Source organism: Gigantopelta aegis, chromosome 1, assembly GCF_016097555.1.
Source record: "Gigantopelta aegis isolate Gae_Host chromosome 1, Gae_host_genome, whole genome shotgun sequence".
NCBI lineage: Eukaryota > Metazoa > Mollusca > Gastropoda > Neomphalida > Peltospiridae > Gigantopelta > Gigantopelta aegis.
Genome location: NC_054699.1, coordinates 6025955 through 6043106, shown reverse-complemented (window position 1 = coordinate 6043106; position 17152 = coordinate 6025955). Strand labels below are relative to the sequence as shown.

At 39.0% G+C, this 17152-nt stretch overlaps 1 protein-coding gene across 1 annotated transcript in view; it reads left to right on the top strand.

Moving 5' to 3' along the window:
- Window positions 1–16185, top strand: part of LOC121369852 — a 35036-nt gene extending 18851 nt beyond the window's left edge. The window contains exons 11-13 of the mRNA XM_041494931.1: window positions 271–2780; window positions 7277–7441; window positions 14002–16185. Coding sequence (XP_041350865.1) covers window positions 271–2780; window positions 7277–7441; window positions 14002–14181 — 2855 coding nt within the window. The 3' untranslated portion in view covers window positions 14182–16185. The remainder of the gene's footprint in view (window positions 1–270; window positions 2781–7276; window positions 7442–14001) is intronic.
- Window positions 16186–17152: the final 967 nt, after the last annotated feature.

The window sequence follows — 17152 nt, the reverse complement described above, 5'->3', positions numbered from 1 at the left end:
AAACATTTCCTTCCTTCATATAGTCTTCACAAAATCATGTTTAACATAAGATTCAAACTGTTTTTCTTTTAAATTTGATAATATAAAATTTTAAATGTTTGCATACTGCTTTTAGATGAAAAAAGGTATAAAAAAAAAAGATTAAAAAAAAGAATTAATTTTGTTTTTTACAAGTATGATTATAAAAATGTAGATAATTGTGAATAGACCATTATGTTTTTCAACATTATTTAAATTTATTTGTGTATTCTTTTGCGTGTACCATTTTAGGAAAAAACCAAAAGCAAATGTGCGACATTGCCATTTCACTGTTCGCGGAACCAGCATCCAAAGTAAGTTCCTGCCTCGAGCAGACTAACCATTCTGACCACCACTTAGAAAGACCTGCTTTAGCGACCAGCTCGGACAAACCAACGGACATTGGCCCACCTCCGCCCGACCAGCCAGTCGTGTGCGTGTCAGCGTCCAGCTCCCCTGGCGATACACCTCTGCTCGATTCTGGCAGGAGTTTCGGTGAAAGACGGCAGCCGATCTCTCCTGTCGCCGGTTCTCAGAACGCCAGCTCTGACCTCTTGGACGTCAACTACAGCCACAAGGTGTCGTGTGTCCGTCGCAGGAGTTCGAACCTGAGCGACATCTCCGGGAGGAGCAGCACCAGCACCAAACGGAGTTCATCCGACCTGAGTTCCGACCTCGAGGAGTTCTACGAGTCGTACCTGAAGAATGAAAAACTGAAACAGCACCGGACGATCCACGAGAACGGCTTTCAGCCGGTCATATGCAACTTCGCGAAGAACCTCGTCAGTCATTTGATGCAGGAGGGAATCTCCGTGGCTGCCCATCGGGATCCCCAGATGCTGACGTTTGACGTCGAGCCTCTGCCAGACAGCATTGTTAAGCCCTATCCGTGTAGACCCAGTCCCCAGAAAGTCACGTCGGGTGTTAAATCGGAATCGTCTAATGCCACTGAAATTTATGCCAGTTATTTGATGCAGACTGTGATGACTTCTGCTCTGATGGAAGCAGCGTTGATTTTCAAATATATATCTGCATCCGTGGACAGTGCCATTTCGGCTTCTCATTTGAGTCTTCCAGAGGACGAGTCGTACCATTTATTCGCTGACCAGATTGTGCAGGATGTGTTGCTCACTGTTTCCAGTGACTACGCTGCTGGACTTTTAGGAAATCTCTCGTCACAAAGTCTCTCTCACGACTTCGGCGCAAGCCAGACGCCGAGAGAGCTGTCTGCTAATTTGACTGTGTCTGCCAGTTCTGCCTGTTCGTTCAGCAGTGAACCGGCCTCTCAAAGAGGAGACAAAAAGACATTGTCGGAGTCCGAAAGTGAGAAAGCTTTGTCTAGCATCGCAGCAGGCGAGACATCGGGTTTTGTTCCGGTATCCTCTTCCCCAGCAGCGGATTCAGGTCAAGAAACGGGTGTACGTACCGAAACCCCAAGCTGTACCATTCCTAAGAGCTCTGAGCATGTTGTCGTGGACAGGAATCAGAACGCTGGAATTCAAGTCAGCTACCAGGAGGCAGCAGCCATAATTGTAGACCAGGTTTTTCAGTCTCTCTCCCATCATGCGGAGCACGGGAACCAGTCTAAGTTGTGCGGTAGCGTGAAGAGTTCGTGCAAAGGTATGAGTGACGGTGTTTCTAGTGTCAGTGACTCTCTACCGCTGGGAACGGAATGCCAGGAAGAAGTGGTCGATTCCAAGTCAGTGATAGAATCAGCCATTTTTTCCAGTTTTGGAATCCCCACCAAACATTTGTCGAGAGAAACTTTAACGAATGCATTCCTAAATGTCGAAGGTCGACGCCAGATCAAATCGTATGAACGCCGGAGCAGCGAGCCTTGTCACATCAGTGTCAGTCTGTCGCTCAAGACGTACTGTGTTTCTAAGCCGTATTCAAAAGACGACAGAAAGTTGAAATCTCTGAGGACGGACGACGACTTTCTGCAGGTGCTCAACAAGGAAAGTGTTCGCCGTGGCTCATGGAGCAGTTTCCCCACCAGCCGTCGCAGGAGCTCTTGTGGATTCAGAGATCCCGTTTTGTCGAGGTTTGCCGAGGAGCTGATGAAAGCAGACACCTCTATCCCACCCTTACTCATCATGTCTGCCCACACGGGGACCAGCACGACGGGGTCCCGGCGTAGCAGTGGCTTCCGCGACCTGACTCTGGCCAATCTGGAAGGAGAGTTGCTGAACAGCAGTTTCTGCAGCCCACGACAGAGTCTCAGGTCGAAGAGCTGCTGTGGGGGACATCACCACCAGCATTACGACCGGCATGTGCGATCCGACAGCACGTGTTCCGAGACCGAGCACTGGTTCCCCCTGCCCAAGAAAGTCGGGCGCGAGTTCCAGGAGGAGTTCGACCGGCTTGGCCGCTACCACAGCGTGGACGAGATCGAAGACCTGGCGGACACGTTTGCCAACAACATCATCCAGCAGGCAATCGGCATCATCTACCGCGACGCGGGTCTCGACTTCAGCGCTTGTTGCCTTAATCACCCGAATCTTCTTTCATACGCCGCCTCCCTTGCATGGGACATCACCAACTCGGCACTGCTCGCCGTACAGGACATGACCGAGGATGAGATGGAACGGATGAGACGACGCGAGTCTGCAGGTGGTTCTGATGATGGTCGTGGTGATGATGATGAGTTTGTTGACACTCTCGACGTTCCGCTGCCGAGGGTTCAGTTACTTGCCGAGAACATGGCAGATGAGATTTTGAAAAGTGTTCTCAATGTCTGTGATGACTCGTCTCCCCCCAAGGTAAGGATTGATGGCTAACTGTGAAACTGTCTCATTTATTGAATTCTAGTAGAAGTATTTAAAGCCCTGTCTCAAGTCAGGGTTCATACGGGTCAAGGAAATCCTGGAAAAGTCATGGAATTTGTAAAATAAATGTTATTTTCCAGTACTGGAAAATCATGAAATTGTTTTTTGTTTGGTCATGGAAATCCTGGAAAAGTTGTGGAATGAAAGAAAAAAATGTCATTTTCCAGACCTGGAAACTCAAGAAATTGTTTGAGTTGGGTCATGGAAATGCTGGAAAGTTGTGGGATTTGTCACAATATGTCATTTTCCAGGTCAGAAAAGTCGTGGAATTTTTAGTTTGGTCATGGAAATCCTGGAAAAGTAAAGGAATTTGTATAAAATAAATGTCATTTTACAGGCCTGGAAAGTTATGGAATTTTTAGTTTGGTCATGGAATTCCTCGAAAAGTAAAGGAATTTGTATAAAATAAATGTCATTTTCCAGGTCAGGAAAGTCATGGAATTTTGAGTTGAATGAAAATAGGATGATAATTATTATTTTTACCATTTGAGATAACGCACGAAAGAGATCGGCATTTTGCATCAAGACAGTGTTACACTAGTAATATCATATTTTATTGACAATTGCTGAAAATGGTTTAAAATACTAAAACAAATTATTTTAAGAAGCCATGGAATTTGGTTTGGCACAAAGTGTATGAACTGTGGTTATTTTCTAGGCATGTACTGTTTTTGTTTTTCACATACAGTTAAGTTAGAGCTATTACAAATACCAGGATTACCAACAACACATTTCTTTCCTGTCATGGACGGAGGAGCTGACCAAGGCCGGCTCTTGTGCCCACGACAGGCGTGCGCTACAACAGCTTGTTCTGAATGTGCACGTAAAACCCTATGACATGACATGACATGACAACACATTTGATTTTGCTAAAAATTATCATTTAACAGTAAAAGACTGTAATATTGAAAACTATTTTTCATTGGCTAATATCTAGGGTCAGGGACTTTAAGGAAGATGTATTTCTTTCTTTTTCTTTCTTGTTTTTACCTTTTTAAAATTTAAAATAGGTGTTTTTTTTAGCTTTTTGTATGATTCTAGCTTCTTTTTTCTTAATTATAAAATAATTGTTTACATTGTAGATTGAATGCTTTGAAATTAACGTTATTTAAGTATAGTAAAAAGTGTTTTAGCTTTGTATAAAGATTATTTCAACTTTTATTGTTAAAACTACATTCCCTGAAATATTTTTATTATTTAAGCATATAGAACAGAAAATCCAATTACGTTTGGTGCATATATGACGCCGCACTCCGCATTGGTTTCACTACGCTGGCTTATCCAGGTCAAAAACAAAGCCATGATTTTGAAAGTGGAACACTTTTGATGGCCTCGTACCGATCTCACAGAGGGTACTGTGTTCGATTTACGTAACATTTTTCAAGACTATATGTTATTTTTATTCATTACTTAGACCTAAAAAGGTGTTTTTTGGAAATGCGCGGTCAGTCTAGGATCGATCCCCATTGGCGGGTATACAAAAAGACCATGGTATGTGATATCCTGTCTGTGGGATGGTACATATAAACGATCCCTTGCTAAAAAAAAATGTAGCGGGTTTCCAAGGCGTGTGTGCAGGGATTTCAGCGGGGTTGGGGTTATAGACTGTGTTGAGCGAAGTTTATATGGGGCCATGCTCCCCCAAAAAATACATTTCAGGTTTTTTAAAGCTTGGACAAGTAAGGGTTTCGACCTCCAATACCCTTCCCCTGCACATGCAACTGATTCCTTTCTAAGATTATATGTCAAAATTACCAAATGTTAGACATCCAACAGCAGATGGAAGGAAGGATAGGATATGTTTTATTTAACGACGCACTCAACACAATTTATTAACGGTTGTATGGGGTCAGATGATTATTAAATCAATATGCTTTATCTTTGATGTCGTTAAACAACCCCCCCCAACTTTACCCTTTCCAAACGAAATAATATTTATTTGAATTTGTCGATTTTTACACGTAAAATTAAGAAGTGAAAACGTTCATTGCCTACTTTAGTATATTTTATTTTAAAAATATATACATAATTAATGTGTTACTAGTATACAAACTAAACTTTTAAAGTTCTACTAACACTTTATAAAATATCAATTCTGAAATAGGAAGGTACGACTGTTGATAATACGTTGTCAAACCGGTTTTAACTAAAGACTCTAGTACCGTATCCTCAACCAAACATTCTTCGTACAGCGCAAGATTTCTCTTTTACTTTTTTGAACCCTACAATTTGAAATCTGCAAACGCACGTGTTAACTGAAACTGACAACAGGCTGTCGTTTGTGCTTTGCCGAGCTATAGCGGCACAGGCGACGAATCAAGCATATACGTTTGACGATATCCGTTCATAGCGAACACACACAACCTTTTCAAAAGTGCATTTGAGCTTGTATTTCACATTTGTACATGATGTTATAATACTGTAACCAGAGAATGTAACTTTAAATAATTTATTAGTATTCCATTTGTGATACGTATTCAGACCTCTAAGTAAGTCGAGATTTGTCACTGAATATACAACATTAATAAATTGGTGATTTTAGTCCCCACATTTTTTCAAACATCCAGTATGATTCTTTGTTACAAATGTGTTAAAATTAAGAATTAAAAATATAAACCTGGCAAGGGATTTTCAAAGTTATTTTAGCGCTACGAAATCGTAAAACCATCGTAGGCTAAAACGTCACTATAGGTACGGTAGGACTAATAGAGGATACTCCCCGAGTGTCTTGTGATATCATAATTTATCAGCACGAGTTGATAAAAGTATGAAATCTGAGGCTTGCCGAGGATTTTATACTTTTATCAACAAGTGCTGATAAATTATGATATCACAAGACACGAGGGGGGTATTCTTTTTATCATCCATTATAAATTTTTTCATTTGCGACAGTTGTAAACAATGTCAGTACTGTGGGTTGAATGTCAGCGGTAGACTCGTTAACTAGCAGAACGGCAGTGGCGTGACGTCACTAATGGTTGGTTTAGCACTGAAACAAACACTGTGATGTAACAAAACATTGTCTTGTGATTAAAATTTGACCAATCAAGATTATAAGAAGCGATATCTCCTGTGGAGATATCGCAGAAGATATCGCAAATTATAGTGCCAGCAATATCTCCTACAAAATCCTTTAATGGATGATAAAACCAAATAACTTCCGGCTGGATCAAAGTTGGAAGTGCACCGAATTGAACACCACAAGTCCTATGATGGTGATAAATGTGACTATGTTGGTTGTATGTTGTTTGTAAAAAAAAATAGTTTCATCTGGGCAAAAAATGTATGCCATTTTATTTCATCTAGTACCACTGTGTCAAGTAGCCTTGTGCTTAAAACATGTATGGGGTACTTATAAAAAAAAAGTACTAGAATTTTGTGCGGAACTAGGTTAGTCATAGATGCTACCCGTTATCTCAGAAATGAGCAGCTTGACCCCCAATGTTTTCTGATTCACTTTAAGGGTGAGGGGTGGTAGTATTTATATCTGTGGCATTTATATCGATTGATGCGCTGCAGATAGGAGTTTTAACCACATACATTACTATTGTCATCTATGGGATAATCCGATTTGATTTGGTAGTATACACCCTATAGCACACACCATATTGACGTCGTAGCCTACGATGGTTTTACGTTTTCATCACTTTAACCACATACATTACTATTGTCATCTATGGGATAATCCGATTTGATTTGGTAGTATACACCCTATAGCACACACCATATTGACGTCGTAGCCTACGATGGTTTTACGTTTTCATCACTTTAACCACATACATTACTATTGTCATCTATGGGATAATCCGATTTGATTTGGTAGTATACACCCTATAGCACACACCATATTGACGTCGTAGCCTACGATGGTTTTACGTTTTCATCGCTTTAACCACATATATTACTATTGTCATCTATGGGATAATCCGATTTGATTTGGTAGTATACACCCTATAGCACACACCATATTGACGCCGTAGCCTACGATGGTTTTACGTTTTCATCACTTTAACCACATACATTACTATTGTCATCTATGGGATAATCCGATTTGATTTGGTAGTATACACCCTATAGCACACACCATATTGACGCCGTAGCCTACGATGGTTTTACGTTTTCATCACTTTAACCACATACATTACTATTGTCATCTATGGGATAATCCGATTTGATTTGGTAGTATACACCCTATAGCACACACCATATTGACGTCGTAGCCTACGATGGTTTTACGTTTTCATCACTTTAACCACATACATTACTATTGTCATCTATGGGATAATCCGATTTGATTTGGTAGTATACACCCTATAGCACACACCATATTGACGTCGTAGCCTACGATGGTTTTACGTTTTCATCGCCCTGGTGTATTGATTGAGTATTCTAAATTATGTCGACCTAATTTGTTTTCTTTTTCTCTGCAGAAACATTTCCGCTGTCGAGGACTTCCTCTTGCGACTGGAAACTGGGGGTGTGGGGCATTCTGTGGTGACCCCCAGCTCAAGTGCATGTTGCAGTGGATAGCAGCTAGCGAAGTCCATATTCCCAGCATGCACTACTACACTTTTGATGATCCTAGACTTGAGCAGGTCAGTTTAATTTTAGTTTTTTTAAAAACTAATAGATTAACTACCACGAAACTTGAACAAGCAATTAAAACACGCATTTCATTCAACTTATTTCCTGTCCCTGAAACTTGAAAGTGAAAAGTAAACAGTGCATGTATTGCTGTAACTGGCGATAGATGTAGAGATGCTGTGACTGGCGATAGATACTGGCGATAGATGTAGAGATGCTGTGACTGGCGATAGATGTAGAGATGCTGTGACTGGTGATAGATGTAGAGATGCTGTGACTGGCGATAGATGTAGAGATGCTGTGACTGGCGATAGATGTAGAGATGCTGTGACTGGCGATAGATACTGGCAATAGATGTAGAGATGGCATGTTACTGCAGTTTTTATAGCTGGGGGCGGGATGTAGCACAGTGGTACAGCGCTCGCTCAATGCGCGGTCGGTGTGGGATCAATCCCTGCCAGTGCACCACGACTAGTGCATCAAAGGCTGTGTACTACCCTGTCTATGGGATGGTGCATATAAAAGATCCCTTGCTGCTAATCGAAAAGAGTAGCCCATGAAGTGGCGACAGTGGGTTTCCTCCCTCAATATCTGGTCCTTAAACATATGTCTAACGCCATATAACTGTAAATAAAATGTGTTGAGTGCATCGTTAAATAAAACATTTCCTTCCCTTCCTTCCTTCCAATACTGGACATATCCCAGTATTACAAATTATCCCACATTACAAGTCGTTATTATGCCAAATTACTCTGTTTGGCACAAGACTACTTCATCCTTCCTGCACTGCCTGTAGGATGACTGCCACTCTCCCAGGACTGGCTTAACACAATGAAGCTTGTTCGTAACTGCACCATCCCAATCATCTTGCCAAGTCAAAAAAAATATATAGGTTAATATGAAATTTAAAATCACTGAAGGGGATACCAACATGGACACTGGGCAAGTTCAAAGCAGATTTGGCAGATGTTGCTCCTGGGAGAGTGGCAGTCATCCTACAGGCGGTGCAGGAAGGATGAACTAGTCTTGTGTTGTGCCCGCATCGGCCATACCTATTTGATGCATTCATTTATTTTAAAGAAGGACCCTGCTCCTCAGTGTGAACATTGTCAGTGTACGCTGACTGTGCGCCACACTTTGGTGGAGTGTGATCATCTCAAGCCGACGAGAAATGTTATATTTGGCAACAGAAATGTTTTGGAATCCTTTAAATTCCATCCAGAATTAATTGTAAAGTCTTTAAAACACTTTGACTTGTATACAAAGTTTTAAAATTTACTTACCTTGATTTTATGTATTGTGTTATACTTATCCCCCACAGCTCTTTACACTGAGGTTTTACATGAATATATATAAATAATATTTTCATATACTTACCATTGGTGACGCTCAATAGCCGATATGTATTTTTATGCTGGGGTGTCGTTAAACATTCATTCATTCATTCTGTTTGACCGTAGGCAGGCACTGAATATGGAGTTTAAAATTAAACATTCATTCATTCATTCTGTTTGACCGTAGGCAGGCACTGAATATGGAGTTTAAAATTAAACATTCATTCATTCATTCTGTTTGACCGTAGGCAGGCACTGAATATGGAGTTTAAAATTAAACATTCATTCATTCATTCTGTTTGACCCTAGGCAGGCACTGAATATGGAGTTTAAAATTAAACATTCATTCATTCATTCTGTTTGACCGTAGGCAGGCACTGAATATGGAGTTTAAAATTAAACATTCATTCATTCATTCTGTTTGACCGTAGGCAGGCACTGAATATGGAGTTTAAAATTAAACATTCATTCATTCATTCTGTTTGACCGTAGGCAGGCACTGAATATGGAGTTTAAAATTAAACATTCATTCATTCATTCTGTTTGACCGTAGGCAGGCACTGAATATGGAGTTTAAAATTAAACATTCATTCATTCATTCTGTTTGACCGTAGGCAGGCACTGAATATGGAGTTTAAAATTAAACATTCATTCATTCATTCTGTTTGACCCTAGGCAGGCACTGAATATGGAGTTTAAAATTAAACATTCATTCATTCATTCTGTTTGACCGTAGGCAGGCACTGAATATGGAGTTTAAAATTAAACATTCATTCATTCATTCTGTTTGACCGTAGGCAGGCACTGAATATGGAGTTTAAAATTAAACATTCATTCATTCATTCTGTTTGACCGTAGGCAGGCACTGAATATGGAGTTTAAAATTAAACATTCATTCATTCATTCTGTTTGACCGTAGGCAGGCACTGAATATGGAGTTTAAAATTAAACATTCATTCATTCATTCTGTTTGACCGTAGGCAGGCACTGAATATGGAGTTTAAAATTAAACATTCATTCATTCATTCTGTTTGACCGTAGGCAGGCACTGAATATGGAGTTTAAAATTAAACATTCATTCATTCATTCTGTTTGACCCTAGGCAGGCACTGAATATGGAGTTTAAAATTAAACATTCATTCATTCATTCTGTTTGACCGTAGGCAGGCACTGAATATGGAGTTTAAAATTAAACATTCATTCATTCATTCTGTTTGACCGTAGGCAGGCACTGAATATGGAGTTTAAAATTAAACATTCATTCATTCATTCTGTTTGACCGTAGGCAGGCACTGAATATGGAGTTTAAAATTAAACATTCATTCATTCATTCTGTTTGACCGTAGGCAGGCACTGAATATGGAGTTTAAAATTAAACATTCATTCATTCATTCTGTTTGACCGTAGGCAGGCACTGAATATGGAGTTTAAAATTAAACATTCATTCATTCATTCTGTTTGACCGTAGGCAGGCACTGAATATGGAGTTTAAAATTAAACATTCATTCATTCATTCTGTTTGACCGTAGGCAGGCACTGAATATGGAGTTTAAAATTAAACATTCATTCATTCATTCTGTTTGACCGTAGGCAGGCACTGAATATGGAGTTTAAAATTAAACATTCATTCATTCATTCTGTTTGACCGTAGGCAGGCACTGAATATGGAGTTTAAAATTAAACATTCATTCATTCATTCTGTTTGACCGTAGGCAGGCACTGAATATGGAGTTTAAAATTAAACATTCATTCATTCATTCTGTTTGACCGTAGGCAGGCACTGAATATGGAGTTTAAAATTTAAAAAAACAAATTAGGAAGAAAGGAAAGGAAGGAAATGTTTTATTTAATGACGCACTCAACACATTTTATTTATGATTATATGGCGTCAGACATATGGTTACGGACCACACAGATATTGAGAGAGGAAACCCTCTGTCGCCACTTCATGGGCTACTCTTTTCGATTAGCAGCAAGGGATCTTTTATATGCACCATCCCACAGACAGCATAGCACACACCACTGGCTGGAACGAGAAATAGCCCAATGGGTCCACCGACGGGGATCGATCCCAGATCGACCGCACATCAAGCGAACACTTTACCACTGGGCTACGTCACGACTGAAATCAAAGCATGATGTAATTTAAATATTTTAGGATTCTGTCTTATAATATTGTGCTTCCAACCCAAGATCTAGGATTCTCGGAAACACAGAATCGTACTAAATTTGCATCCTAACAGGCATACAGGCTCCCATTTTTGTAGGATGACAGGCTGATTTTTTTCCAAATTAAATGAAAATACCAAAATCTGGGTAACATTTATTCATGTTTGCTTTAGTACTAAACAGCTATATAGGGTTCCGAACGAATCATTGTGCATTTTAACATATAATACAACTGATATTGATAGAAATATATGGTGAATAGCTTTACAGTCACCTTATGTTGCCCAAACATTTCCATCATTTCATTTGAACTTATTTTCGTGCCTATATCAAATTAACGTTCAAGCACGCTGTCCTGGGCACACACCTCAGCTATCTGGGCTGTCTGTCCAGGACAATGGGTTAGTTGTTAGTGGTTAGTGTGAGAATGATGAGGGTGTAGTTGTCTTACACCTACCCATTGAGTCGTTAAAATTCGCTCTGGGTGGGAACCGGTACCGGGCTGTGAACCCAGTACCTACCAGCCGTGTGTCTGATGGCTTAACCACAACACCACCGAGGCCGGTCATCTCCATCAATGTTTTGTTCCAATGTGAATGTTTGTTCCTGCAATTATGGATCAGCTGACTCAACCCCACCCACCATCCTCTGTCATACTCTTATGTGTTTCACTTACAGGCAAGTACTGAACAAAATAAGAAACTTCCGCTAACTTTGCTTGAACATAACTTGATGAAAACAAACCGGGGGAATAATTGTTATATATGCGTTTAAAGAGTGTTCCATGATGCATTGTTTGGTGCAAAAATCATGGCCATAGGTTAACAGAAACTGGGAGAAATTTTGACCAAGTGTGGTAGGGGTTAAAAATAAAAACACCCACTTAATAACGGGTATGACCACCTCTTGAATTGACCACTGCAGTGCATCGCATGCGCATAGAATTGACTAAAGTGTTGATTTCTGGTTGTGGAATATTGTTCCATTCCTGAATGAGCGCTTGACGAAGTTCGTTAACCTTAGCGGGTGGGTTGGGACGACGCCTCAATCGTCTGTCCAGACTATCCCAGACATGCTCGATGGGGTTGAGATCAGGACTTTTAGCGGGCCAGTCATCAATGAAATCAATGGTATTTGTCCTAAGAAAATTTACTGTGTCTCTAGCTGTGTGAGAGGTGGCATTAGCATGCTGAAAAATCAAGATGTTGGCCTTGTTATGGAACAGAGGAATGACGTGATGAGCGAGAATGTCATCGCGGTAACGTTAAGCATTTAAATTGCCATCAATGACGACTAGTGGTGAACGATAACCATGGGCAATGGCTGCCCAGACCATGACAGAACCCCCACCCCCAAAACGATCTCGTTCAAGAACACAACAGTCAGCATAGCGTTCATTTCTCCTACGGTAGACGCGCACCCTGCCATCACCACGTTGTAAAGAAAATCTCGATTCATCCGAAAAAAGAACTGTATTCCAGCGTCGCCGTATCCAACGAGTGTGTACACGTGCCCAATTAAGACTATTTAGACGATGACGTTGCGTTAAAACGCATCCGACGTAAGGATGTTGTGCATGTAAACCGTTCTCCCGCAGACAATTACTAACAGTTTGCCCACTGATTCGGTTATTATGAAGCCCAGGTGTGTTAGCAGCAGTAGCAGTGGCAGTTTAGAATCGATTGCGCAAATGCGTGTTCATGATATAGCGGTCTTGACCACGTGTTGTAACATGCGGACATCCACGACGTGGCAAGTCGTTGGTGCTTACTGTCATTCGAAATCTTACGCGAAGATTTCGTATCGCTCGACTAGAACTCCCAACATGCCTTGCAACGTCTTCTGTCAACATGCCAGCATCAAGCATGCTAATCGCCCGTTTGCGTAAATTATTGGGTATTCTTGGCATACTAAAAATGCTACAATGTAAAAAACGTTAATTTGTTTACAAATTTTGAAGTGTTTTCGTTCACTTGACAACAATGTCAGTAAGACAAGTAAAACAAATTGACCGAATACTACACGGGACATGTTGAACCATGCATGCACGTGCAAATTGAATTTCACGTTGTCGACGATTAAAAGTGCAAAATTAATCAATAAAATTCATGAATCCTGATAATATAGCTCAAGGCTAATACTACCTATATAATTTCATTACACAATGAATTCTTTAACACAACAAATACTATATGTACAAATCGGAAGTTTCTTTTTTTGTTCAGTATATAAGATTTTTTTTTTTTTTTTTTTTTTTAACGACACCACCAGAGCACATTAAGTAATTAATCATCAGCTATTGGATGTGAAACATTTTGTAATTTTAACATATAGTCTTAGAGAGGAAACCCGCTACATTTTTCTTCATTTAGCAAGGGATCTTTTATATACACCATCCCACAGACAGGATAGCACATACCACAGCCTTTGATACAGAGGAAACCCGCTACAGTTTTCCTAATGCAGCAGGGGGCAGGACGTAGCCCAGTGGTAAAGTGTTGGCTTTATACGCGGTTGGTCTAGGATCGATCACCGTCGGTGGACCCATTAGGCTATTTCTCATTCCAGCCAGTGCTCCACAACTGGTGTAACAAAGGTATGGTATATACTTTCCTGTCTATGGGATGGTGCATATAAAAGATCCCTTGCTGCGAATCGAAAATAGTAGCCCATGATGTGGCAACAGCGGGTTTCCTCTCTCAATGTCTGTATGGTCCTTAACCATATGTCTGACACCATATAACCGTAAATAAAATTGTTGAGTGTGTCGTTAAATAAAATATTTCCTTCCTTCCTAATGCAGCAAGGGATCTTTTATGTGCACTTTCCAACAGACAAGAAAGCACATACATTTGTTTACCAGTTGTGGTGCACTGGTTGGAACGAGAATAAAACCCACTCAGTTGAATGGATCCACCAAGGTGGTTCACTCCTGCAAACGCAAACACCTCAAGTGAATACTCAACTGACTGAGCTAAATCCTGTTCCCAGATACACATATATATATTATGCCTCAATAGCAGGTTTGATAAAACCATACTAATTTAATATGCATACTTTGTTTTCAGATTGAAGAAGTGATTGCTCTTATTGAGTCTCTGCAATGGACAGTCGGTGACCTTGTGACAGCGGTTGAGAAATACTGTGTTCGGGAGCTTGACGAGTTCAATTCTTCCGACAGTTTTCTGAGGGATCAGACGCCATCGTTCACATTCTTCGAATATATGTTATTTGATATGTATCGATAGTGATATATACATATATGACATAATTAATACTTGGCTCAGTTTCAACTTTAAAAATATAATTAACTCTAAAACAACCCTTCCCCCCCAAAAAAAAGAAAAAAAGAAAGAAAAGAAAAGATGAACCAGAGTAAATAAGGTTTGTTGGTCGGAACTGTACTGCAGATTGTACATTTTTTGTAAAGATTTTTTTTTTACAAATTTAAGACAAAAACAACAACATCAAATTACAAACTGATTTTGTGAACTGGTGGTGAAGAGAATAGTACCTGCTGTTAGCATTAACAAATTTAAATCGATAGCTATTCATTGTTGCATGTATTTCAGTTCTTTCATTTTTTGTAGAAATGAAATCAGAACTTTTTTGTTTTATAGAAGCTTTCTTTACCCTACGTTAAAATTAATGATGGACAGATTATAAACTATCATGACTATCAAAAACTGTCCTTTTTTCTTTCTAAAAAACCCAAAACAAAAACAAAAAAACTGCATGTTTCATTATATCGCATTTTGTTCATAAAAAAGACTCAACCAATACTAATTTTAACCATATTAAATTCAGATTTGAAATATCTCTGGATAATTCCTGGATTCCTGATTTTAGGTTGGTGTCAAGATTGACTGCTTGCTTGTGTTTAGTCTCTGTTTACCAGAGAAATCATGGTTTTCATTTTCCTTACTAGACAGCACATTTTAAATAGGTCATGCACTGGCGTAGGAAGCGTGTAGGAACTATGGGGGGGGGGGTGTTCGTGGCAAGGGTGGCACATGCCCCCCCCCCCCCCCCCCCCCCCACTTTTCAGATATTTTGCTTTATATTTGCTTTATAATAGTGTTGGATTCTGACATTAAAGGGTGGGCCTGGGACATGAGCTGACTGGAATATTGCCATTGAGTGAGAGATAGCATTGCTAAGGTGCAGTTTGCTGCTAAATAACAAACATCACTCCCCAAATCCACCACAGTGATAGTCAAAACTTAGCTTCTTTATTATGTTTTATTTATATGTGGGTTTTTTTTATATATTTCAAATCTCTAAGAATTTGTTGTTTGTTATCAATATATATCAAAAACCCAACTCCAAGGACTGGGAATTTTATAGAATGTAACTATAAAAATAGGTGTGTGTGTGTGTGTGGGGGGGGGGGGGAGGGGGGGGGTTGGGAGTCACCTATGATGATGTTTTATTTAAGCTAATGGCAAGTATCAATTTTATGATGAGTCAGTTAGTAAATTCACTAAACATCCTAACATTATGTTTACACTTAGTATTTGTATGTTTAAAAGTATTTGGTATTTATTCACACAGAAAATTACAAAACTATTTGTTAAAAAAAAGAAAGGTATATGTATAACTGTATTATTTAAACTGTTTGTAATTATGACTGTTACAATAGTTTTTCAGTTTCAATTGCTAATTTATGTTTATGTGCAAAACTAGGTTAATTAATTCACAATTAAAAAATTCTCCTTGTAATTATAGTGAGTTTGAAATATATATTAAATAATTTTCTTTCTTCTTTACCATGATCCATATTCCATAATTTTTAGCAAGAAATAAATAGCAAATACCTGTAAACATTATGTTAATGATGTTTGTGAATTTGGACCCTTTTGGGTAGCCATCACTTTTAGAAATATGTGTCTTTGCAACATGAAAAAAATTCTAGTTCCATATATCTTCCATCAAACATACATTTGTATACATATATAATAAAAAATAATAATAATAAAAAATAAATATATATATATACATAAAATGTACGTCAGAAAACCTCAACAAATGTTCAGCTAAGAAAAGAAAACCTATGGGTCAGTTGAAAGGGTAAAGAATGGCTCTGATAAAATTGTGAGTACTATAACTGTAAAATATATTGGTCTGAAAAAGTTCAAGTATTTGTGATGCAACAGTAATATGTTTTCTTAAGTGTTGGTACAATAACTAAAATATTTGACTAATGAATTTCAAGCATTTGTGATACAACAGTAATATATTATTTAATTTCTGTATTGTTGTTATTGTTGTTGTTATTATTACATGTATTATTATTATTATTATGTGAAATAGTTTTTCTTAGCTTAGTATCTTCTAGCCTTCCATCAAAATTACCAAATGTTTGACATCCATGTGCTCTAGTGGTGTTGTAAAACAAAACAAACTTTAAGTTTAGTCTTGTGAAATTTGAAACTGACGGTGTATAACACTGAAAATACTTTAGCCAATTCACTTACATGTTTCTGACTAGAACAAATGCTACAAAACAAAACAAAATGACACTCTATCCAAAACACACAGTAAGCCCATTTCGGATTGGTGGGTCGGGTTTCTTCTTGTAGTGTTTGTACTAGTCACTAACGTGAAAAAACCAACCCCAAAATAATACCACTAGAGCACATTGATTTATTAATTGTCGGCTATTGGTAATTTAGTAATTTTGACATTTCGTCTTTGAGAGGAAACCCTCTACATTTTTCCATTAGTAGCAAGGGATCTTTTATATGTACCATCCCACAGACAGGATAGCACATACCACTGCCTTTGATATACCTGTCGTGGTGCACTGGCTGGGACGAGAACTAACCCAATGGGCCCACCAAAGGGAATCGATACTAAACTGACCACACATCAAGTGGGTGCTTTCCCAATGGGCTACATCCCACTCCCATTAATATGTAAGTTTAATGTTATTAGTAAAGTCAAAAAGGTTAAGGATCAATCTAAGGATCTGAATTGTCAGATTTAGGAAAATGTGTTTATTTAAAGGACCCCATTAGAGAACCTGTTGGGCTATTTCTCTTTCCAGCCAGTTTACCATCGCTGGTATATCAAAGGCCATGGTATGTGCTATCCTGTCTATGGGATGGTGCATATAAAAGATCTCTTGCTACTAATGGAAAAATGTAGCGGGCTTTCTCTCTAAGACTACATGTCAATAGCTGATGATTAATAAATCAATGTGCTCTAGTGGTGTCG